General features: G+C 35.1%; 1 protein-coding gene across 1 annotated transcript in view; it reads left to right on the top strand.

Annotated features, from left to right (window-relative positions):
• Window positions 1-26,933, top strand: part of LOC142871916 (putative uncharacterized protein ENSP00000383407) — a 43,415-nt gene that overhangs the window by 9,837 nt on the left and 6,645 nt on the right. The window contains exons 3-6 of the mRNA XM_076005102.1: window positions 13,049-13,089; window positions 15,751-15,788; window positions 17,838-17,924; window positions 24,664-24,743. Coding sequence (XP_075861217.1) covers window positions 13,049-13,089; window positions 15,751-15,788; window positions 17,838-17,924; window positions 24,664-24,743 — 246 coding nt within the window. The remainder of the gene's footprint in view (window positions 1-13,048; window positions 13,090-15,750; window positions 15,789-17,837; window positions 17,925-24,663; window positions 24,744-26,933) is intronic.

Here is a 26,933-nt window from a genome sequence, read left to right on the forward strand (position 1 = left end):
GCCTTTTCAAAAACGCGCTTAAATGTGTGTCAGAGGCAATGTTCTTATTATTTATATCTTGCATATAGTGGTCATTCAATAAATATTTGTAAGCTAAATGAATGGGTTAGTGAAGGTTCATTACTCAAGCTACAGAAAGTCTTAATAATAATGGAGAGCCAATGATGCAGTGTCTAAAAGTATGAGCTTTGGAGGTGGACAGATATGAATTCTTATTCTAGCTCCGCCACTTACAAGCTATATGACCTTGGAAGGCAGCTTGAATTCTTGGAACCTCAATTTCCTTCCACTGTAGAATGAGGAGAATAATCCTTTGTATAAATTCAACAAAGTTCAATTGTGGAGAACAGAATCCATTCCTGCTAATGTAAGCAGAAAGGGTTTTAGCACAGAAGTTGGAGAACTATCAGAAGGGCTGATATTTCGTACTCTAGAAGAGGGATTTCAAATTACAGCCTGAGGCAGCCTGTAATTGTACTGTCTCGGAGCTAAGAATCGCTTCTACATTTTAAAAATTTTGTTTAAAAACGAAAACAAAAATAAAGGAAACAAGAGACTGCAATAGAAACAGTCTGTAGCCCACAAACCTAGAATTATTCTATCTGGGTTTTCACAGAAAAAGTATGTTAACAAACATGATTTATATTTTGAAGAACACATACATTCCCATGAAATTCAGAAGGTGGGATGTGAAAGTAGAGGCCACACCTAGTAACCATGTTAAAAGAAGTGAGTGAAATTTCATTTTTATCTAATATACCTAATATATCTTAAGTATTATCATTCAACAAATAATCAATATAAAATTATTAATAAGCTATTTTACACTATTTTTTCGTATGAAGTCTTTAAACATGGTATATATTTTACACTTACTTGCTATCTGCATTTGAACTACACACATTTCAAGGTCTAACTGGGGAGATGTTTTTAAGTGCCCACTCTGTCCCTATTGCATTGCTAAAACTGGTTACAGCAGCCCTGTTTATTGGAAATATAATATGACCTACATATTCAATTTTATACATTCTAGTAGTCACTATAAAAATATTTAAACATGAATTTAATTTTAATAATTAATTGTATTTAAGTCACTATATCCAAAATATTATCATTTCATAAGTAATATAAAAATTAGTGAGATATTTTATATTCTTGTTCTTAAACTACTATGAAATTTTGGAATCTTGTGTGTATTTTATACTTAGCACATCTCAATCTAGATGCTAAGATTTCAATAGCTAAAGTAAAATCAGTCCTAGTGAAATAATAAAAATTGTGTATTTTTTACACATTGTAGGTTTTAAAATTAAAATGAAATTAAATTACGCATATTAAGTGCTCAATAGCACTTAAGTGCTACATAGCCACATATTAAGTGCTCAATAGCAACATGAGGGTACGGATGGCTTCCATTTTAGACAAGGTAGGATTAGAGGCTTGAAACTGCTGATGGTATTCAGGTGCCAAAGTAACCAGGTAATATCAATTTTCAATTTCATTTAGGGATGTACAGATATTAAATTATAAAAATACTTGATGATAAGGATTTAACTATGTACTTTTAGAATGAGCATAGATATGAAAGTATCATAATATTTGATGATAAATATTTAGTTCCATGCTCTTAAAAAGAGATAAGGTGGTAGGGAACAGGTGTTTACCAGTGAGGAAGCTGAGATTAGTGGCTTGACTGCAGTGACAGATGTAGTCAAAGCTGGAGTTCTGGCTTCCCAAATACTTGTCTTGCTTTTTGGTCTCTGCCACAAGTGTGTGTGTGTGTGTGTGTGTGTGTGTGTGTGTGTGTGTTTGTGTTGAGATGAGGGGGGAAGAGAGAGAGAGAGAGAGTCATGAACATGTACATAAGAGTGGGAGAGACTAAATGGGAAAGGAGGAAAGTAGGCTTTGGGAAGATGAGAAATGAGGAGAGAAAACAGTAGGAGAAAGAACTCAACCTTATAATATATGTGCTGAATATAGTCTGATACTTAGAGGACATAGCAGAAAAAACTTGGAATGAGGAATGAAGTTAATAGACTTGAATTTTATTTCTGCTCCCATACTGGGAACTGTATGTCTTTGGAAATGTTATTGAACTTCCCTGACCTTAAGCTTTCTGAGCAATAAAATATGGACGAAAATGTCTATCTCTTAGTTTGTAGTGAGGAGCAAGTGTTATAACACATGTTAAGCACCTGGCATAGTGCATGTTAATAATCATTTCCCTTCCTTCTGCAAACCATCACACGAGGGCGGAGTGATCTTTTAATTAATACCCTTCATTAAATGACTTTAAGTCAAACTCTCACTTGAGCTTGAATGTTGTTTTAAAATAACTGCTCAAAATAATTTGTAATCAACACTCCTTACCTTAAAAGTATTGATTTTTTTCTAGGCTGGACAAGAAGAAGCAATAGGATTTATTGTTGATGTGCATTAGAAACCTGAGATTTTAATCTCCAGAAATTGCCTCAAACACTAGGTTTAGTTTAATGTTTGCCAATTCAGCCTTAGATTTCCCACCATCCGTAGACAGCTGTAAATAAGAAAATCTATCATAGTGATATTTGCTGATCAGAATTTTCTTTTCCTTTATGACTTAAATATCTTTAAATGCAAGTTTAATTTTTTATATACTCACTCATCAACATTCTGCACTGATAGAAAGCACTGGAGAAATCAACTAAATTGTTCCCAGCTACCACATGTTAATGAGAGAGTAATATAGCAGATTCAAGCACAGTTTTAAAGACAAACAATGCAATACATATCTAACAGTTGGTTAGAGCTCAGCAGTAATGAGGCCAAGGTCAAGGGGTTAAGCCCCTTACAGCCGGTTAGTTTTGCTCTATTTCATAGTCACTGGCGGCACCCATGACCCCAGACAGCCACCATTGATCATTAAGGAGTCTGGGTTGGAGGACAGGAGCCACCAGCACAAAGCCACTATCTGCTATGGGAAGAGCAACTCAAAGTAAGAACTACTCTGCTTTCATTTTGTTCACAAAATTTTTCCTTCACTGTAATCAGCCTTAGGCCACCAGGTACAATTCTCATCTTTCAACTTAGGATAATTTATGGGACAATAATGAGAACATTAAGAAAGAAAACTGAGTTCTTGCCCTGGCTTGGTTCCTGAATAGCACTGATTAAGTCTTTACCTGATCTGGAACTCAGTTTCCACCTCTGTAAAATAATAGAGTTAGACCAGTTGTTTTTTAAGGCTGCTTGTTGCTCTAAAATGGTTCCATGAATACATTTGAATACATTTAAGTTTTTTTTTTTGGAAGGAAGGTGGTGTCCAACATTAAACACTATTATTTTCCTTTTGGTGCCACAAAAGACAGAATTCTGTGATGGCCTCCAAGGAATCTCACTGTATTAGTCAGGGATCTCTAGAGAATTACAACTGATAGGTGTGTGTGTGTGTGTGTGTGTGTGTGTGTGTGTGTGTGTGTGTGTGTGTGTGTATGTGTTGAGGAGTATAGACAGAGAGATTCATTTTAAGGAATTGGCTTATACAATTGTGCAGGATAGCAAGTCTGAAATTTGTAGGACAAACTGGCAGGCAGGAGACCCAGGGAAGAGTTGATGCTGCAACTGCAGTCTGAAGCCAGTCTGGAGGCAAAATTCCTTCTTTCTTGGAGCACCACAGTCTTTTTGTCTTAAGGCCTTCAGCTGACTGAATGAAGCCAACCTACATTATGGAGGAGGATCTACTTTACTCAAAGTCTAACGTAGGTGTCCTCAAACTACGGCCCGTGGTCCGCATGCAGGTGATTTTGCCCATTTGTATTTTTACTTCAAAATAAGATATGTGCAGTGTGCATAGGAATTTGTTCATAGTTTTTTTATAAACTATAGTCCGGCCCTCCAACCATCTGAGGGACAATGAACTGGCCCCTGTTTAAAAAGTTTGAGGGCCCCTGGTAATGATTTAGATTTTAATCTCATCTAAAATATACCTTCACAGTGACATTTAGACTGGTGATTTACTAGATATCTGGGTTCTATGGCCTGGCCATGTTGACACATAAAATTAGCCATCACATCTTCCTTCTGGTATTTATGTCCTTGTATAATCCTCACCCTTAAAGGTGACTTGATTCCAATAGAATGTGACAAGGAAGATAGAAAGTCATTTCTGTGATTAGGTTACAAAAGACTTGCTAGCAGACTATTTCTTTTGCCTTACTGGATTGCACATTATAATGAAGCAAGATGCCATGTGGAAAAGGCCCATAGTAAGGAACTGGGAGTAGCATTCAATCTACAGTCAGTAAAAAAGCCCTTCAGCTCAACAGCCTTCGTAAAACTGAAAGCTGCCAATAATCATTAAGTTGGAACAGGATCCTTTCCCCAGCTGAAACTTCAGATGAGATCTTAGACTTTTAGGCCAAAAATTGATTACAACCCTATGAGAGACCATGAAACAGAGAGCCCATCTAATTCATGCCCATAGTCTTGACCCACAGAAACTACAATATCATAAATGTGAATTGTTCTAAGCCATTCAATTTTGGAGTGATTTTTGCACAATAGATAATATAGGAACTAAAATTAATATGGTGAGATATTGATCAGGGTTATTTGAAGAAAACGAAATCCATGCTAGATAATTTAAGCATAAAGGAATAAACTATAGATTACAGAGAGATCAGAATTGTTGGAATCTGAAGACACATACTCTAAACTTGCAGGAATTACTCTGAGAAGCATCCTACAAATCCAGCCATGTATGTGAGCTGCTGCTGCTACCACAATAAGAAAGTAGCCAAGTCCAGAAGCTGCCATCACAGTGGCAGGCTCCAGAGCCACACTGTCTCTGCTGAGATTTGTTATGTTAAAAATTGTTGCTCACACTTTGCCCTTCCCTCATGTTAGAGAGTTTTGCATCAGTGTCTTAAGTGGGTATATGTGATGGATGGGACCTAAATAACACAGCTTATTACTAGTGACAAGGGAAGTTAGAGAATATCCTTCCTTCCTTTCTTCTTTCCACCTCCTTCTCTTTTTTCTTCTGCTCTACTTCCTTCTCCCCCTTCTACACATTGATTTTAAGATGAATGAATCACACAGATACCCACTTCAGTAAGAAATATATATACCCCAAACATCTAGAGAGTAATATAAGTGACTATGTAATTAAATTCTTTACTATAGATATCAAGCACAACTTCTATAAGAATTTTCAGAAGAAATTCCAAAAAATAGTATAATATGGTAATCAGGAGCACAGAATTTGAGAGGCTCAAACAAAGATTCAGACATCCCAGATTTGAAATTTACCAGTTTTGTGATCTTGGACAAATCTGATAAACTCTTTAAGTTCTTGTTTCATCTCCCATAAAATGGAGAAACTATTTGTTACCTCTTAATCATCATGTGAGAATAAAAAGTGACAATGTCTTTCACATTATTAGCAGGGTGGCTGGCACAAGGTAAATGATCAATAATAGGTGTTAACTCTAAGAGCGTAACTGTGGTTTGTGGTTTAACAGTACAAGTTTAATGGAGAAGATGAGATTTAAACTGGGCTTAAAACAAGAAGAACTAGAGTTAAAAATGGTGACAGGGAGGTCATTAAGACATTATTGCTCAGTGTCCTAGCACCTTTCACAAAAGGTCTTAAAAAGCACTTAGAGTCTAGTGTTTTATAAATGGATAAATGGACACATTGAAACGTGACATGTCATCTTAGAATAGGTGAGTAATGGAGAAGTCAAAGTAGGTGATTCCCAGGTTGGTATTCTAACCACTTAACTTCATTTCTTACTTGGCTCCAAACTATTATTTAATAAAATTGGGAGTTTTTTGTTCTATCTTATATTAGCATCAGCATTGACATATCTATTAATAACATAGACACTAAAGGAAGAAAATGAGATTAACAATGGCATCCTATCAGCTAGCTCTTCATCAAGTCATGAATAAGACGAGTCAATGTCAAAACAGTGCATGTAATCCTTTTTTTTTTTTGATTTCCAGATTCTATAATGACTCACAACAAACCAACGTATCAAACATAGATTGTGTTCATTAAAAAGACTGCACTTTTCTTTCATTTTTAATCTTTCTCTATTATATTAACATCTATGATCACATACAGCCATTCTGCCATCAATTCATACATTAACACATTTTGGTGGTTATAGTTACTTTCCTCCTGTAAATAGACTTATGTTAAAATAAAATGAAATCAATGGATTAAGATTAATTGTATTCTATTCTCCTAGGCTTGTGATACAATTACTAATTAAATCTAATGAAAGCCTGGTTATCTCTTTAATCCCTTTATTTTAAAAAGCTGTAAAGTAAAAGCCCATTCCCAATTTAATTTTCTCTTAAAAGGTTTTGTCACCACTATTGACTTTGGATTGAAATACTGTAGATCAGGAACCATGTATTGTTTTTACTGGGAGGGATTTTAAAGTTCTTGTTTACCAACCTTCATTCCATAGATGTGGACACCTGAACAAGGCTCTGAGAGAGTCCTGGGATCTTGCCCAGTTTAGTAGTATGCTTGTGAGAGCAAGCCAGGTTCTGCCATACTGATTCAGTGCTTTTCCATTTTAAGGTTGGAATTTGATATTTTTACCCATCTGATTTCCTATCACACTTCTTGCAGGTTTGTTTGGCTTGCTCTTGTTTCATTTGTGGCTATGAGGATTAAATAAGATAATGATACAAGTGGCAGGAAATAGGACACTTAATAAACATTAATTTTTCATTTCCTTTTTTAAAACCTTGTGTAAATATAATATCATAAATCACAACATGTTTATGGATACTTAAGAGAGTTCTCTATTTCAAGAAATCCACAAAGGAATCTTTTTGAAAAGGAAAAATCTTTTATCATGTAAATAACCATCCCATTTCTGTTTTGCCAACCTAGAAATTTATAGTACTGTGAGAAGAGTTTGTTACTTCAGGATTGATAGAAAGCTCACTAAGCACACAAGTAGACAAATGGCAAAGTTCATAGGTAATTCACAAGCTCTGTCCCTGATGGATTAGGTATTGTCCCTGTGCATTCTCCAGACACTACAAGCTATATGATCTGCCCTGAGATGAGAGGCCACGTGTAGATGCTGTACATTACCCTCTTAGGGAAACCAGAATTCATTAGTTGTGTAGGGTTGTAATGCCAAGACAAGAGCTGGACAGGCTGGCAAGAAAGTCTACTTTTCCAACAGGATGAGATGACCATTGCTTTTTCTTATTCATGTCATCCTCGTGGGGAGATGAAATCTGTTTTCCCTGAGAACCATAATATTATTATAGTAATATACTTACTTAGGGGTCTCAAATTTGCAGAGTGTCATCTAGATCCATTGATTCCTGAAGTTCCCACTTTTAATTAAATGATTTGTCATAAATTCCTGGGCATTCTTTGATGGTGATTATGGATTCCACAAAATGATTAATGCTCTTAAAACATATAAGTGTGCTGTCTACACAGTTGTCTTCAAATAGTACTAAATTATTAGTAATAGTGCTCTGAGAAGGGTGTTCTTTCTGAGTTGTTTATTTAGTAGTGACATAGCATATTATAACACATTTTCTTTGCAATTTTGTAGCTGATCTTTCTTATGGCCAATAATGCTTATTTGTGAAATCTCTGATCTAGATGACAGGTGGATTCTGTATCTATGCAGTCAAGCATAGAAGTAGTATCATGCAGTAGTGAAGATATCATGCATAAAATTCAAGTTCTATCACTTACCTATGCCAGCTTAGGCAAGAAGGTTGACTGCTCTGTGCTTCAGTTTAATCATCTATAAGTTGAGCCCAATTATATCAACCTCATAGGAATGTTGTGAGGATTAAATAAATTAACACACATAAAGCCTTTAGAACTATGCTTAATACTGTATGAGTGTTCCACCGTTATTATTCTGCAAATGTGTAAAATCAAGAAATTAGAAAAGGAATTTAAACCTTGTCATTCTTAGTAACTTGCTTGAGTCAACTGGGCTCAGATTAGGTACATTTACCAATATTTCCCTCTGCCATGTGATCTGTTCCATAACTTAAAAGACTTCTCCATTATGGGTTTTCTCCACACATTTGCAATCAGGTGTATAGGCAAGGCAGAGGAGCTCATGGGTGGTCGAAATCCTTTACATTCATGATTATTTGTTATTCCATCACATTAATCTCCTCCTTGTTTTGAGAACAGAGCTAATAGCTCGATATAAATTTTTTCATCTCCCTGGTAGCTATAGGTATACTGTAAAATTAGTCTACATTGTCAACTTTGAAGCATCATAATCATCCTCTCTGTCATATGTCTATTAGAATTTAAGAAAAAAAAACATCTATCAACTGAAATGCCTTTTTCAAACATCTGTAGGAACTTTGTTGAAAGAGAGGAAACTTAGAAATGTCCAGAAACACACTCATTCAGTTTGGATGTGCAGAAGTATGATTACAGGACGTGCTTGATTAAAATTCCTGTATTTTAATACTAATAAAATCGTTTTAGTTATGCAAGTGAATAATCTCATTCTTGCAAGATAATGAATTGAACAAGACAAAATTGAATTAACTTACTTTAGTGGGAAGTTATATGTCGGCATATAGATATATATGTGTTTGCATTTATGTTCAACTCTTTCCACGATATCAGAATTCTATGTGTTAGTGAGAAATAACTTATTAATGAGAAAAAACTTCATCTATAAGTATCTTCAATGTATTTAGCATCGTGTAATGATTTTATAGACGTTAGCTCATTTAACCTTCAAAGTTAAGAAAATGAAATCCAACAGTTCCTGAGATCAACTTATCATTGGAGATAAGTAATTAAGAGAAAGACCATTTCAGTTAAAAGCCTTTGCATCTAAAACAGTGATGGGGTACAGGAAATACTACCTCAAAATATCTCAAAATATGGCACCCTGGCATACTGAGTATCTTAAGCTGAAGACAATTAAGAAAACTACAGAAGCAGCCCCCTCTCTCCTAAAGTGGACCATAGAAACTGAAATTCCTCTTGCCCCTTCTCCCCTGAAGCAGGACGTAGAAATTAGAATTCTTTCCACCCCTTTTTCCCTGAAGCCTGCCATAAAGCCCAGGAAGGTCACTCTCTGAACTTCCCCTTCCCTCCTTCCCTGAATACCCTCAGGTGACAGAGGGAAGGAGTGTCATACAGAGAGACCAAAAAGAATCTGAACACACAGGCTTGCTAAGTCCCCTCCAGTTTATTACCATTACACATACCCTTTTGTCCTCTAATCATACTTCTGCAGAACTGTCCATTAAAATGCACAGTTTTCCCTAGGTCTTTATTTGGTCCTGTGCCACATAAATTTTTTATTAAATAAATGTGTATCTTTTGTCTTGTTAATCTGTCTTTTTTCATAGGCATATCAGCCATGAACTTTATGATGGATGAGGAAAGAAATATTTTCTCTCCTACAATTAGTGTCTGGTATATAGTAGGTGCTCAGTAAGTGTTTATTGTCTGAAATGTGAATGCAGGAAGGATGCAATGAATTGTTAAATTTCAAAGGAATATATTAGAATTCACAAAAAGCAACCAACATTTAATCAAAGTAAAGCACCATAGACATGACCCTGGATAAGTCAATTTACCACTTTGAGCCTCAGTGTATTTATTTTCAAATTAAAAATGAGATCACATCAGCTCTATGGTCTTAAAAATTCACTATGGTATTTACACAATCAATTATTGCCAATCAATTTTTTCTGGTGAAGAAACATCTTTCACATTTCCATTAGTTAGGCAAAAACAGCTTCTGACATACTCACTTCATTTTCCTTTGACTTTGTGATTTGAAAGTAAGATTTAAAAACCAATCATGCAAGAAACAGGCACATATTAGACTCAACCTCAAAGGATCTGTAACCACTGCATGAAAATAGAAATATGGTATTTGATATATAAAATTTATCTCTTCTTTTAAGGCACATCTTCTCTTTCTCCATTTCTATTTTTTAAAAATTTGACCTAATTTCATAGTTATATGGAAATGTTTTACTCCTGGAGCCTACTCTTATTCACATTAAAAATAACACAGGTTGGACATATTCCTTACTTTCTGTTGGTCCATTTATAATACTTTACCTACATTTCATTTTTTTATTTTCCCAACAACTGCCAGGGGTAAAAATTAAATTAAGACACAAACTCCCTAGTGAATGAAAGGTAAGACCGATGATTAGTGCTTGATTTAGGGGATAATGTAATGAAGGCTAACAGGAGTAAGTTTTACCTGGTATTTATGGCACACGTCAAATTAATGAACTAGACAGAATCATTTCATTAACCCTCTGAAATGGTGCCTTTCGTTTGGAGTTCTGAGTATAACACATATGAACACACACGCACATATGCACACACACACAGCTGCAGTTCTAAAAATAAAGCTGTGTGTAGCCTTTCTTTGACTTGCCCCTCTAGGAATAAAGAACCCAGAGTCTGAACTCCAAGGTACGTGACAGTCTGCTTATGTAAGCAGCAGTCAGAATTGAGAGCCGTTTACATTTTCCACAGCTGCTTTGAGTCTGGTACAAGCAATACTAAAAACTGCTTAACCAGTTTAGTAGTAATCTATAACTAGGCAACACCGAGGGAACAGACCTATTATTCTAAGTAAGTAGAATAATACTGGCCTGTTTAAATAATCCTTTTTCCTCATACAATCACACTTCAGACCTGCATTTAATGTGCTTGGCTCTCCCTATCCTTGTAGGAAGCAGATTGCCTAAGGAGAACTACGTTAACTCTTTCATCTTAATAGAGATTAAAAAGAAGTTTTAGCTCAACATTCTTTCCAAAGTATTCACTACAAGAAGGTTCATTAACAAAAGATCCCTAAACCTAAACTGATTCATTATAAGCAAAATTTAGATGACTCCAATTCCAGTAAAACAGAGCAAAGTGGATAGTACCTAGAGGATGTTATGACAAATGTATATTCTAAAAATAACCAATCTCTATCCATAGTCTTATGAAATTCTTTCAGTTTGGGTCCAGATGTCTCCAAAACTCAACCAGAAGCTAACTGTGTGCCTTTCACCCTAATCAGCAATCACAGGTATTTAACCAGCTTCATGTGGGTCCAGCACCTGATTGCAAATATTAACAAAGGCTTCACTCAGGTGAAACAGGAGGCCATACTTGAATTATACTCTCTGTTCTTGATTCAAATACTTTCGTTCCATTGCACATAAATTTTGTGAGACATTTGGAATTAATTTCTTTGATAGAAAGACAATGAAATGCTGATATAAACAAGGATTCAAAAGTACTGTGATTTGAATGATTGAAAATACAAAAGGTATCTAATGTTTCCCATCTTCCTTCTTGAAAATCTACTTTTGTGCTTTCTAACTCTAGACTAGATACCCTTTCTATTGTCACAAAATATAGTTTCTATTTTGAAGAGTGGAATTTCGTAATCCCATGAGATCTATGTAAACTGTATAACAAATTAATGAGACCCAGGACAACGGATTCTGACTATTGAGGCATAGTTGGCCCAGACTGCATAGATTGTGTGAACATGGAGCTTGCTCCTTCCTAGTAAGTTCCAAGTATTTATGATAGGGAAACTTTACTATAAGGATGGATGGCTATCTTCTTTCCTGATGTCTGTCACAAAGCTGGTTAAATGTATGTGGCTGCTGATTGTGGTGAAAGAAACATAATTAGCTTCTGCTCTAAGGTTTAGAAACATCTGGCCAAGATCTAAATGATATCCTTAAAAGACTTTGAATAGAGATTTGGTACTCTTAGGACACATGATGACAAAACATAGAGAATGGAAGGAGTGGTCAGTCTGACCATTAACTCCTCAAAGGTCTTTGACATCTCAATTCATGTCAGGGCTTCCTCCCTTACTTCCCTACTAGCAGTGCCCTCTGGTTGATCCACAGGCATTTCAAACTTGGCAAAACTTGTTTCTAAAGTTCAGGAACTGATTGTTTTGGCATGTAAGGTTTCACTGAAGCTCTGTTCAATAACTGGGAAAATAGAAAATTTAAATTGTCCTATGACAGTTAAATCTGGATACAAACAAAACGAGAATTAGAGAAGTGGGCCCCTCAATCACTATGTATAGGAAAGGGTTACCATGGATTTGACTGTGCTCAGACTGATACTATTAACCATTTGAATAAAATCAACTTTCCTTTTTCTGATTTGATTTGACTGTGCTCAGTCTGATACTATTAACCATTTGAATAATAGAACAACTTTCCTTTTTCTGATTTTTACTCACCATTTTTCCTAGCCTTAGCATTTGCATTTTTTCCCCTAAGTGAAATATTGGTCACCAATTTCACAAAAAATTGGTCATAAATTTCTACCATGCCAAACAAACAAACCTCTCCAGAATATGATCTGTTGCCTATCATGTAGTAGATGTTCAGTGTTCAGCAAATGTTTTCTAAATCAAGGAGTGGATAAATGATAGAGACTCTGAAGGATTCTTAAAGGTGCCTGGGGGCTGTTTAAGTTCCTTCAAGGATGGTGAAAGATGTGGTGACACGTTTCCCCAAAAGTTTAAGAGATTTTACACAACAGTCAGTTTTTGCTCTGAAGTAAAAGGTCAGATGAATCAGAGATGTGTTTTAATACCCTCAGGCATCGTGATAGGCTACTTTCCATCTTTCTCAAAAGAAGGTACTATATAATGTGATTAGCATACCCTGGTATGTATCTCTTCCCTTGGATTTGGTGGGTTGATGTGGGAGGTTGAGGTTGTGAGGATTTAATTGCATGTTTTTATTTAAAAGACCTGTTTTTATTAAAATAAGGTGTAAGCTCTAGTTAATAAAGGAACCATCTTATCTTTCTCAAAGTTACAAATACAAAAGAAGAAAAACATAAAAACTTGAGACAAGATTCTACGACACATTACTAAAATACAAGGTAGAATACATAACCTTTTATTTTTTTCCAGGAAAAAGGCAAAATGAACTAAACTTGGATTATACTCAAAGATGAACTATACTTGAATTCTCTTTGTGATTTCTTGGAGTAGTTTTGTTTTATTTATTTTATTTTATTTTACAGGAAGTTTCTAATTTGGAGAATGCAAAACCAAAAAAAAGAAAGTAAGTCAAATTTACTTTATAAACTTTATGTGTTCCCTTAGCTCTGTAGTGTTGAATATGATTATTTTAGTGGGCTTCCTGCCAGATCACTTTTTTTAAACTGTCATGTACAAATCTAAGTGTGTATTACCCTGCTACCATTTCTCTGTTTATGCTGATGCATAGGAAATGTGTTGTGACATTCTTGTAGACAGGGATGTGAAAATTAAATTTTCAGAAGAAGAAACCTGTGTTTAAACTAGGCTCAGATTAAAGTGGGAGCCTTCATGAAAACATATTTCTATCAGTGACCTATAAATCTGAAAATTTTTTCTAATCCACATAAAAATGTGTTTGCAAAGAGGTTTGGGTTATTTAGGTCAGGCCTGGCTTTACATTGAGCACATCCAGCTGCCAGAGGATGTAACATAGACATGTTGCATAAGGTAATGGGATTTTTACTAATAAGCAGGAAATACACAGGGGCAGGAAGTTGGTTTATGGGGAAATTTCCAGATTGGTTGCTGACAATACAGAAAAATGGCTTCCTTGAACTCGTGAATTACATGAAGTTTTCTCTGGGTGTCCTCTTTCTCAGCAGCCCTTACTTTATCCCCACTCAGGCACTCTGTGCTTGTCATATTCTTTCCTCTCTTTCCTGCTCAAAGCTGTCTCCCAGTTAAGGATATAAGACACATTCATAGTAAGTAGGTAACTGGATGAGTAACAGCTTAGAGCACCTGCCAGGCAGGGGTTGTACTTTAGCCATAATTAACTACCTAAAATACAACATTGGCATGTTAAGCATGAGTTGGAGTGAAGAAGGGGCTGTGGCAGAGCCCTTCTCAGTCTTACTGACCCACCTAACAGGCTGTTTATTCTTTCTGTAGATAAAGACTTCATGAATTCCATAGCAAATACCTAAACAAAATTGTAGCTGTGGGCTTGGTTTATACCACTAGAGATTAGAAGATTCCAAAACATGGAGTGGCAGAAGGAGGATATTAAAGAGAAAGTGCTTGATGCTGCTCAAATTATAATTTTTTCAATATAAAGCAAATCAATAAAGATGCTCCTCAGATTACAACTAGCTAAAATAAAATTGAACACCTTTTGATTTTCTCAATTTTTTTTTGCCCACCACTCCCCTGAAGGGAATAACATGTCATGTTGTTAAATACCTACCTCAATTTATACTATTATAAATAGCTTTTTTAATGCTCGCTATATGCCAAGGGATGTCCAAAGCAATTTGCGTTAAAAAATTTAAAACAAACCCAAAAAATGGTTAAGAAAAAAAGAAACCTTATATATGCAGGCTTTTGCTTATAATTCTGAGCTTATAGAAAAGGATGAACTTTTAATTTAATGGCTATCAAGGATATCAATAGTGGAAAACACTTAAGCTATAATAAGGTTAGTTATATGTAGGGGATATGTGTGTTCACTGCATGAGTAAATTGACTAGCATAGTTAGGTCAGCAAAGTTCCATCCTCTGTTTCTGTTTTAAAAATTGCATCACAGAAATTCTAAGTCATATGCACAGGAAGAGATAATGATGAGATCACATCGCCAAACTTGGACAAGTATCAACCTCTCATCAATCTTACTTTATCTCTACCCACCCTACTTCCTCCACCCTCACTGTTTTTTTTAATAAAGCAGATGCCAGATATATAATTTCATGCTGCAGTATGTATCGTTATAAAAAAAGAACTATTTTTTAGAAAAGCATAATCACAATACCACTACTGCACTAGAACAAAATAAGAAAAATCACTTGATATCAAAAAACAGGTAGTCAATTCTAAAATTTCTTGGACAGACTCAAGTGATTTTTCAGAATTGGTTTATTTGAATCAGGATCCAAAGAACTCCATGTCATACATTCAGCTCATGTCTCTTAATTTACAGGTCTCTTCATTTATTTATTGAAGAAACTGGGATGCGTGTCCTGTGGAACTTTCCATAATTTTTGAATTTTGCTAATTGAATCCTTGTGATTTTTTAAAAACATGTTCTTGTATATGCTATGTTTCCTGTACATTTTTAGTTAAAGATTCAAGTATATACAAAGTGTGATAAGATTCAAATATATATATTTAAAAGTAGGTCTTCAGTGACCGTGTACTTCCCACTGCATTGCACTGTAAGTTGTATATCTGGTCATCTCTATTTTTATGGTGATATTGCTCAGTGGGTTCAGATGGTATCAGGTTGATCAATGTAGCTCAAAGTTGCCCATCAGCTCTTCAACTAAAGGCTTTAGCAGAAATCGTTGATTATTTTCTGTATCTATTGTTTTAGTAAGAATTGCATAATGGTTATATTCAATTTGCATCATTCTTTCTATATTTATTAAAAAGAATTATTTGGAAAAGAACTTTCCCCATTAACTCTTGGTTTTCCTTGGATACATTCATGTAAAAATGCATCATCGTTTTTTTAGGTTTTATGAATATTAGTTTCTCCATATTGCATGGAAATTTTCAGACCAATGTTATATTTATATTAACTGTAATTTGCCACCTAAGGTTAGGGAAATCAAGAGTATAAGTAGTCTTTATTTAGAGGTACAATTAATTTCTACTCTCAAAAGCATTGCACACATTCTAATTTCTGTTTGATTAAAATATTACTTGTTAAATCTAGACTTAAATATGTTTCTCTTATTTTTCTAGGTCATTCCGGAGATTTATGTCTGAAAATAAAATATTTGGTTAGTGATTCATAAGGTTACTCCTAAAATGATATATTCTGTTTCGCTAAAAGTTCTTTTCTATTGCTACTGCTATAAAGCAACCATAAGTGATTAATGAAAGTCAAATTGAGTTGTCTTTGAATTCTATGGAAGAAATTAAAACAAAGAGATGTGGCTCAATTCTAACTTTAAGTGACAAAGACAAAGAAATCATTGATTTATTCAGAATAATTTCCTTTTATATTTAAAAAGAATAATTCTCTTTGGTGGTTTGTTGGCTGATTATCTTCCAGCTCTCCACATTTAGCTTGGCTGGTTATGGTCAAGGTGACCTGTTAGAAATCTTTTCAGACCTATGAATCTAGGAGTGAAGAAAAAAGAAGAAAATGGTTTTATTACAAAAGAATGCCACAGAATTTCACACACCAGATATTCCATTTAATTTTTGTAATATAACATCCACAGTAATAATAAAGGCAATTAGTCTGATGAGTATTTTAATTCTAAAGTAAAAATCAAATTATAATAATTACTTTTTAGAAAGTTATAGATCATATATGTCTTCTTCCTTTATATAATACAGGTAGACAGTAATTACAAAACATTCACAATAGTAAAACAGCAAAGTTATCTATTCAAGAATGCATTTTTTTTATGCAGTGTGTCAAACTTATGGGTTCCCTTTCTCTTTCCTTTTCCCCAGCAGAGCTTAGGAGTCAGGTGTTCATCCCCATTTCCCTCCTTTTTAAAAACTAATTTCTAGTCAGGTTCTGAAAAGCTCATCTGACCAAGGCGATATTCTTCAGTGTTGCATCTTCCAAGGATATCTGCATTTTTAATCAGGTTTGATACTCTTCCAGCAGTGGTACCTATAGGTTCTGAGTCTATGTCATTAGTCAGGATCTTATAAAGAACTGATTACTAAATATTTTGAATATCAACACTGATTTGAATAATGCATAGTCTTAAGTAAAAGAAAGTAAGACAAAACGTGATTTTCCATCTAGATCGATTCTCAGAGTAGTCTGTTCTGTTTGTGTATATAAGACTACACATTTCCATCCTAACATAATTCTTGCTAATCAACTGCATTTCCTATAATCAACAGATAAGAGAAAATAGTGACTTAAAAACAACACAGCATTCTGAGTCTGTGTCCATGCTGAGCTTTAGTTGTCTTATTTAAAATTTGTTTTATAAATGTATGGTACAGCATGTTGAATGATTAACCTTTGATAAGTAATTTAGAAGTAATTCCAATTTTTCATTTGGTTTAGTTCACTTCATCATGTGTCCAGGCCCTGCTCTAGGTGTTGGGAAGTCAAGGCTGGTCCTTACACTCAGAGTCTTACAGTTTCTTGAAACTATCACCGTTCAATGTTCTCTCTATACTTAATAATCTTGTTCAAAATGTTAGGGAATATGGGGGGTGGGGACTTTTAACTTATGAATAAAAATAAGTGGTTATTAATTTAAGAAAGCTACTTAAAGAATAAAGTAATCATAAGCTATCAAGGGGAACCCATACTATTAAGTGAAGTTTCCCAAGAATGGAAAAACAAGCACCACATATACTCACCAACAAATTGGTATTAACTGAGCAGCACCTAAGTGGACACATAGGTACTACAGTAATAGGGTATTGGGCAGGTGGGAGGGGAGAGGGAGGCGGGTATATACATATGTAATGAGTGAGATGTGCACCATCTAGGGGATGGTCATGCTGAAGACTCAGACTTGTCGGGGGAGGGGGAGAATGGGCATTTATTGAAATCTTAAAATCTGTACCCCCATAATATGCAGGAAAAAAAACAGAGGCACTCGAGTACCAGCATTCTACCATATATGCCTGGGTGTTTATGAAGTTCATGGAAATAAATGGGCAGCCCACAGGACACCTAGGGTTGTTTATGAAGGACTAGAACTTCCAGTGACAGGCCACAGAGCTTTCTTAAGATACCACTTACCGAGTTACAACTGTGTGCTGAACTTGTTTTGATTTCAAATTTCTTACACTTACTGGATGTTACTGTAAATTGTGCTAACCAATCTTCTGCTTTACTTTAGAAGGAAAAACTGTGAATGATAAAATCTGGCAGGAAACCAGCAAGCCTGAGAATGATTCCTACATCAGAAGGCCCTGTCAGCTACAAGGTAATTGCTAAATTTAGTTTAGCTGACTTTGCATTTTCCCAAAGTAGTTTAAAGGGCAGGTAAGAAAAATTTACATCTTTCACCATTAAAATAAGCAGAGCACTATGGTCTACTTAAAAAGGAAAAGCAAATAAGGTAGAATATATATTGTTATAAATTATTGATGTATGCATGTATACGCATACATGTGTTCATACATATGTCACATAGTTGCACATACAGGAGGGAAGTGGAATCCAACTTGCCTGTTGAAGCAAAGGATCAATTGCAAATAATATTTGAAAGGTTTTAATATCTGAAAGAATTTAAAAACGTATTAAAAATCAGCACATAGAAAAACCCTCTAAAATGACATCAGTTATGTTAATAGTTGTTATGTTTAGGGTTTCTAAAAACATTCAAGAGAAATAGCCTTGATTATTAATTCAAAACTACACAATTTTATAATTTAAAAATTCCCAGGAAGAGCAAATTAGCAGTCAGGTATAGAAGAATTTATTAATAATAAATGACTTCATAATTAAAATTATTTAACTTTGGGAAGCCAATGAATAAAACAGACAGTTTTAAGAGTTCACAAAGATGAACAACAGCATGAAAAGATGATCTGCTTGGTAGACACTCCCCAAGGTTATTGGAATAAGAAGAAAAATGGATGATATTGGTCATTGAAAATTTATGAATTTTTGATGTTTAACAAAAAAGTTTTTAATATTTTGGAACAAAGTAAAAGTTAATATACTTTTATGGTTGGGGGTTTAGTAGTTTGATTATATAATCTGTCCAGATTTTGTGTTTTACTTTTTTCACAAAGCTCTTAGATTTATAAAGCAATTATTTATGAAAATAATAATTTTTCTTTGAAATATTTCTATTTTATGCAAGATTATGTAACATTTTGGTAAGTACTTTTAACTTGAACTTTTAAATATTTAAAATTTTGCTGTAATAAATAAACAGGTGAAATATTTTATGATTATTTGAAACATTTTCTTTTAATTACAATAAAGGGAATGATTTAATATTATCATGTTTTGGTTGGACTCTGTCTTCACCACATGGATGCCAACTATATTCATCCACACTTGCAGTTAATTAATCACACATTTGTCCATCAGTTTGTCTATTTATTCACTCATCCATTCATCTATCTCTCTAATAAAAACGTTATATTGTACATTATTATATGTCGATCTATGGACAAAGAAGGTATAACTATGTTATAGATCATTTTCAATTATAAATTTTGCCATAAACTTTCTCAAGTATTCTATTTCTTAAAACTACCTTTCTGTGAAATGTGTTGTTTTGTCTTGTTTTGTTAACTTAAGAATAATAGGCAGGCAATCATTGACAAGGCAGCAAAGGATCTTAGCCTTAGGTTGAGATGCTTCTGATTGCTTTGTGGGAGAAGAAAAAAGAAAGCCATTACAGCTTTAATATTTCTCAGGTTCTTTAGTGACCATGTATGTTTGGTGTGAGTGTGTGTGTGTCTCCAAGAGGTTCAGCTGACCTTTCATCAGTAGCAGTTGAGTCACAGGACATTTCCTAGGGATTAATGCCATGCTAGGAAGAGTTGATGGCCTGAGACCAAGACTGTCGATACCATTATAAATTGAAGGGGGCAATTCAGGGCCACAAGTTGTAGGCTCAAATTTTATGGGTGTAGTAGCTTCATTTGGAAGGCTCAGAGTATTTCTAAGCAATTAGTGCCCTGTATATCAACCCATAATATTTCTTTCTCATTTTAAACACTACTATTTGGTTGTTAATTACATAATTACTTAAGAATAGTTCACTGTACCTGAAGATAGGCAGTCTGTGAAGTTTAGTGGGATGAAGATGGAAAAGTGCATCATAGCTATCATCCACAGCACAGCATGATTTTATTGGACATTAATAACAAAATTGTAAAGAGAGCCTCAATAAAACAGAAAAAGAATATATAGGGAAATAAACTGTAGGAGTGACATTAACTCCTAAACAATCTGTTACAAACTCCAACACACAAAAAAGGGCCATTTTCCTCAATTTCAATTTCAAAATGGTATTTCTACATGACACATATTGTATTAATAGCATTTCAGCCCTAAAGAGTACTGAGACCTGATGAAAAACTTCCATAGGCTGTATTTAGCTGAGGACTTGTGCCTGGTGTTTTAATCCATAAAGATATTCACAGAGCTCAACAACATTACTGTACTATATAGGTTATGACAAAATTTATCGGAATACGTTGAGTGCCGGAAGCATATTTTTAGTTTATCTAGTCCATTTCCTTCGTTTAAGATTTTTATCTAAACCTACATCTGTGTGTATTAAAAGAGATTACATCTGTAAAATAAATGTATGATAAATTACGTGCTTAGGACTTTACACCTAAAAAATTGGCATAGCTTACGTGACGAGGGAAATTAATCTGTAATTCATGTTAATTGTTTCATTTTCAGCATTATAAAACAGGGGGAATATTCATAATATTAATTTTAGTAAGTTAAAGTACATTTTAAAATCTTTAAATTTATTTTGGCTTTAGTTTAATGAAAAAAAAGTGAGAAGAAAGAACTAACTTCCTGAAATCTATGGATTGGAGTAAACCCAAGATTAAGTTATGATTTAAGTAAAGATAGTTTGAAGAACAGGGTTTTCATATTTTATACCAGAAAGTAAAAAGAATAAAAACAAAGCAACATTGAAAAAATAATAAAAAGAAAACAACATATTTGGAGATTTAGAGATTTTTCAAACAATCAGTGTAACTGTGATAGACTATTCCATAAGAAAGATTTGGGGAAAAAAATGGTATCTGTTAGTCAAAGAAGTAATGGACCAAATAAGGTCAGAAAACATGGTTAATAATAAAAGGAATATTAACTTCACCCACACTACTGTAAAATTACTTTAAAAATAAGTCATCTTTACATATGGGTTTGATAAGATTCATTATCAAAGGAGAAACCCATTGGGGGAGGAAGGGGTTCTTAGGGCCTTCTAGTCTACCAGTGAAATTACCATTGGTTTGAAACCTCCCTTCTCTTGTGAATTCTAGTCAATATCACTATTTGTCCAGCCTCTTCAATATAAACATATAAATATTTTGGCTTAATTTTTCAAGACTTTATTCTTTTTCTTTACTGATCTGATACCTTAATTTCAAGATGGCAAATTATAAAGTCACAAATGTATTTACCATTCTGGTTAATTTTCAGGGAATGCACATTTAATTTAAAATAATTGTTTCCTAAGAGCAGGTAATTTAACTGTGGCTACACTGGACTACATGAGGAATGCCAGAGGGATGTTCTATTCACACCTCCATGCTCACTTACATTATGATAATAAACTACCTGAGCAAGGGCTACCTGCTGCAGTGGTGTGGTGCCTCTTATATTTCCAAAGAAAGCTTTCTGAATTGAATGTTGAGAACACTGAGAATTCTAGCATTTTGTACAAATGAATCTTGGGATCTATCAGTTTTTTAGGGGAGTTCTTACTAGGATTATAATTGCCTGTTTGAAAATTAATATGGTCAGAAGTATCTACATTATCTCATCCTCCCCTTTTTTGTTGCCTCTCCAATGGCAGTTGAAGTATCTGTTTTTATGCTGGATATTACATTTTTAGGCACACTGATGTTTGTGATCCACCATATAGTTCATGCATGTTTTGATAGTCTATTGCTTCCAACAAACCACCTCAGTACGTACTGGCATAAAGCAACATTTTGTTAGGCTCATAAATTTTGCAGGTCAGGAACTCAGTCAGGGTACTGCTTTATTTGGGAAGACTTGAGGACTGGGGAGAACTTAAACATCTGGTAGTTGCAATTATTTAGAGCCTTCTTCATTTACATGTCTGGCACCTGGTCTGAGTTAGGCTGGGCTCTGCTGGAACTGAAAACTCTAGTAGAGAACCTATATGTGGCCTCTCCATGTGACTTCAGCTTCTCCTAGGCTAATGGCTGGGTTTCAAGAAGGAACAACATGCAAGAAAGCTTCACACATCACTTGATGAAGTGTCTAGAAATGAGTATCCCGAGAGACCAAGGTAGAAGCTGCAAAGCTTCTTCTGATCTAGCCTTGGAAATCACAAAGTGTACCTTCCACTGCAGTCTACTGTGACAGTGAGTCACTAAGATCAGCACAGGTTCAATAGGAGGGGAATTAGACTGCATTTCTTGATGGAGGAGTGGCAAGGTCACATTGCAAAAGAACAAGTGGTATGGGAGATATGGTTGTGGCCACCTTTAGAAAAAACAACCTAGGTATATTGCCTAATTCAACTGACGTATTTCTTGCCACTTGGGACTCAATTACTTCTGTCCTTATAAATGTTCGCTTTGTAGGGTAATATTTGAGAAATCACAAATAAATAACCAGCCCTTTGGCTTGGGAGCTGTCCTTCCTCCCTACTAAAGAATTCCCTTTGCCTCCTTGACCAAATACACTTCATTTAGTTAAGTTACTTATTTGACTCCTGTAGATATTTATACTTGCAATATTGACCTAGTGGGTTATGTCCTGGTACACAAGGCCCGTTACAATTTGAATATAGAGCATACTCACCCATCCAGCCCTACCTTATATACAGAATTGCCCTCTGGCTTCACCAGTCTCAATCTGAACTTTTTTTCTTTTTACTTATTTTTTTTATTTCAGCATATTATGGGGGTACAGATTTTAAGATTTCAATAAATGCCCATTTCCCCCTCCCCCCACAAGTCTGAGTCTCCAGCATGACCATCCCCCAGATGGTGCATATCTCACTCATTATGTATGTATATACCCGCCCCCCTCCCCCCTCCCACCTGCCCAATACCCTATTACTGTAGTACCTATGTGACCACTTAGGTGCTGCTCATTTAATACCAGTTTGCTGGTGAGTATATGTGGTGCTTGTTTTTCCATTCTTGGGAAACTTCACTTAGTAGTATGGGTTCCAGCTCTAACCAGGAAAATATAAGATGTGCTATATCACCATTGTTTCTTAGAGCTGAATAGTACTCCATAGTATACATATACCACATTTTATTGATCCATTCTTGGATTGATGGGCGCTTGGGCTGTTTCCATAGCCTTGCAATTATGAATTGTGCTGCTATAAACATTCGAGTGCAGGTGTCTTTTTTGTAGAGTGTCATTGGATCTTTTGAGTAGATGCCCAGCAATGGGATTGCTGGATCAAATGGTAGATTCACTTGTATCGCTTTAAGGTATCTCCATATTGCTTTCCACAGAGGTTGAACTAGTTTTAATTAAACATGTTCCATTTATTCTCTACTATAAGCTAGTGTACATAGCATTGCTGCTATATTTGTACCTTTTCTTTTCCTTCTACCTTTTCAAACTATCTCCATTCTTCAGGCTTCCATTCTGGCCCTGCCTCTCCTACAAGTTCTCTGGATCATAATGATCTTTCCCCTCAGAGTTGTGTCTGAATCACTCATTTTATTGCTTTGTGTTGTTATAGAAGTGCACTGTACATATTCATATCTTATTTCTTCAGCTCAATTCTAGATTCTAGAGCATAGGAGGCCGCTTTAACCTTCTTTTTCTATACTTACATGAATGCCTATAATAAGGGTTATCCAAAATTCATGTTAAAGGGATCAAAAAAGAGAAGAGATGGAAAATAAAAAAAAGAGAGGAAATAAATTTGTTTTTAAATACAAAAACTAAAAACAAAAACAAGCTGCAAAAACTCAGCTCCTAGCAGCCTGACCTTGTGATAAAAGATCTTGTTTCAAAGAATAATATCATAAAACCAGCTCATTTTGAAATTTAAGTACTTTCCAAAATCCTGTAGCATGGTTACTCTGACTTTAAATATTAAGTTATTAATACAAATAACTCATAGTCTGAGCTGTGAATTTAGCATATATTTTAAACATACCTGTGATGAGGATTTAGAGGAATATTTGAACCTATTTTACACCATGCATGAAGGATAGGCCTTGCCTATCCCTTCTTCTCCCACATAATATGAGAATGAAGAAGAGTGGATAATTGAAGCAGTGGTTGCAAGTAGAAAGGAGTGAAAGTGAAGGAAAAGTCATTGGACTGGGGGCCAGGTGATTTCTGTGGGTCACAGTATAACCATCTATAAAATAAGAGGCCTGAATTGAGTGATCCATAAAGGTTTTTCCTCTTTTAACACAATGTATGGATCAGATTTAAATAATGAACCCCCTTTTACAGGAGCTGAAAAGGAAGTGCTGCTTTTGAAAAGGTTTCATTTAGCTGCAAGCACACGGATGCCACATTCCAAAGCTTTTACTAAAGCATGTATAGAGCAATTTTGACATAAATAATTCATGTTGAGGAGACCTAGGCTAATGAAGCTCAAAATGCCAGAGATGGAAAGCTTAGTTTAACAGAAACAGGTGAGGTGATAACCACATAGAATCATAGCACTTTGGAGTTAGAAGTGGCTTTTGTAGGTAATACGCTATCCTTTTATTAGCAAGAGAGAAAGTGAGTCCCACTGAGGTTCCATGACTTTCTCAGGGACACTACTGGTCAGTGGAATTCTTGGTTTTTGTTTTGTTAAATTTCTATTTCTATTTTGATCTGTCTCTTACATAAAAAATCAAATCTTTAAGAAAAGAAACATTTATGACCTAGCCAATATAAGGCCTTAATAGAGTAAATAAAAATATAATGAGTATTATATGGCATCTGAACTTCCTAAATCCTGTAATATATGGTAATCTGCATGTAACATTTATCTCTTTTCATAGATCAGAATGATGATGATTTTCTTTTGAGTAATACCATACATACCCTTCAAGGAAAAAAACTGCAAAGAACTTCCGATCAGGTAATATGAATAATCAACCTTCACATGGTGCTTTGTGAAAATCATCTTGTTAATGAGCTCCATAATATGTTATATGTATTGTACAACATTTAGACAGCCTTGTATCTGTTTTGTATTTAGTTATTATAGGTTGTTTTATAATTGATATGCTCATGCTTCTGTGAATTAGAATATGAATGAAAAAAATTCAAATGACGAGACAATAAACCATGTTGATTATGCAAAACATTGTACTCTACAGCCTTTTGATAAGTAACTCTGGCCTATTAAATTAACATACTGAGGTGTTCTTTGACTAGACTTAGGCTAAGTGCTAAGAACTATATGGCAACCCTCAGTGTGGGGCACATGTCTTGTGCTTTTACATTCGATATAAAAACCTATACTGTGATTCCTGACCTACTCCTTTAAAAATTACATTAATTATCCCAGGAATTTGGGAAATTAAGACTACCTGAATGTTGATGCTCCCTAATAACAACAACATAACATTAATTAATTGCCAGACACTTGCTATTCATCCTGTAACAAGAAAGAGTAAATGAGTTAATAGGGCCAACTCAGGAATCAGACTGATTTTTGATATTTTTCTGACAGCCATGAGGATCACTTTAATCATTCTGATATTTTATTAGAAAGTTTATAACTGACCTTCCTTGCTGCAGTAGATTGATCTACAGGCAGAGGATAGAGAGCCTGCATTCCTATACCCAACCTGATTTCTGAGGCTGTCGAAGGTCTCTGATGAATTAGACAGTGGAACATAACTTTTGATCCACTATGGCTTCAGTTGCCGCTGGTTGCTCTGATGCTGCCAGGATTATCCCCCATGTGACAAAGCATGCTAACACATTGGCTGAGCTCCACCTCCAGTGGCTTCTCCCAGAGTGCATGGATGAGAGCTCTGTAATCAGACACGAATTAGTTTGAATCTTCGTTTGGCTCCTAGTACCTCTGTGACTTTGTGCAATTTATCTTGTCTCCCTCTGCCTCAGTTTTCATCATCTGTAAGACAGGTCTATTAGAAACCTCTATCTCAGGGCTTTCATGAGTATTCAGTTAGATATTTCATTAAAGCACTGAGTTTCATGTCTGGTATTTAGGGGATGGTTAAAGAAATTCAGTTGTCATTGCTTTTTTCTCCTTCTCTTCCCCCTACCCCTCCTCTTCCTCTTCCTCTTTGCATAGGCTTGATGACACTTTCACAAGCACAGCTGAATATATCTGTGAAATATGCAGTCTCATTTTCCTAAATTCAGATGAGACCTCAGATATAATATCTAAGTGAAGCATTGTCTGATAGCCAGGAAAAAATAATGGCTGGTTTACAAGAAGAACTCCCCAGATATGCCTTATACCAAAAGAAATCTTTATTTAGGTGGTTAGTAGAAAAATAGAACCATCTCTTGAAAGAAGAAAATCATGTAGAATGTTCTTAGAAGAAAGACACGTCTTTACCCTGAGACCAGTGCTTTTGGAAGTTTTAATTGGCAAAAAAAAAAATGGTGCTTCTAGAATGGTAGCCATTCTATTGTGCCATATAGTTTATCACTAACAATTAAAGGAATTCATACACAGTGACAGGGAAGCAGAAGCCTTCTAATCTAGAAATTATCATTTGAGGGTAGGCACTGGTCGTATCTATCTTTAATAACTCCGTTCTTATTCATAGTAGGCATTCAATTGAATTTAAGAAACATTCATCTGTATGACAGAATACTTGGGTTTAACAAGAAGCATTATACAAAATAGTGATTTAATAACTCCTTCTGACTGAGAAGAAGTGGATGCAATTTACCCTTTAAAAGATGGGAAGAAGGGAACCATTCTCAGGTAGAGAGGCAAGTCTGGTGTAAAGAGGAAACTTGCTTGTCTGTGGGCATTAGAGTGGACTTTGGCACTGACCTTGGCCTCCCACCAGTGGGCAAATAACTATCAGAGCAGTGTTTTTCCAAGTGTGACCTGGGGACTGTCTGTATCAGACTCACTTGGAGGACTTGTTAAAAATGCAGACTTCTGTGCCTCACTCCTCTCTACCTGAATTGCCATGACTGGGAATGGGTATTGTTATGTGAATCTCTGGATGGTGTTCAGTACATGAACCATGAAACTCTTGGAATAGAGACAGTTGGTGGTATCTTACTTTGTTTTGTGTTGCTATGAAGGAATATCTAAGACTGGGTAATTTAT

The sequence above is a fragment of the Microcebus murinus genome, chromosome 1, assembly GCF_040939455.1.
Source record: "Microcebus murinus isolate Inina chromosome 1, M.murinus_Inina_mat1.0, whole genome shotgun sequence".
In the NCBI taxonomy this organism is placed as follows: Eukaryota; Metazoa; Chordata; class Mammalia; order Primates; family Cheirogaleidae; genus Microcebus; species Microcebus murinus.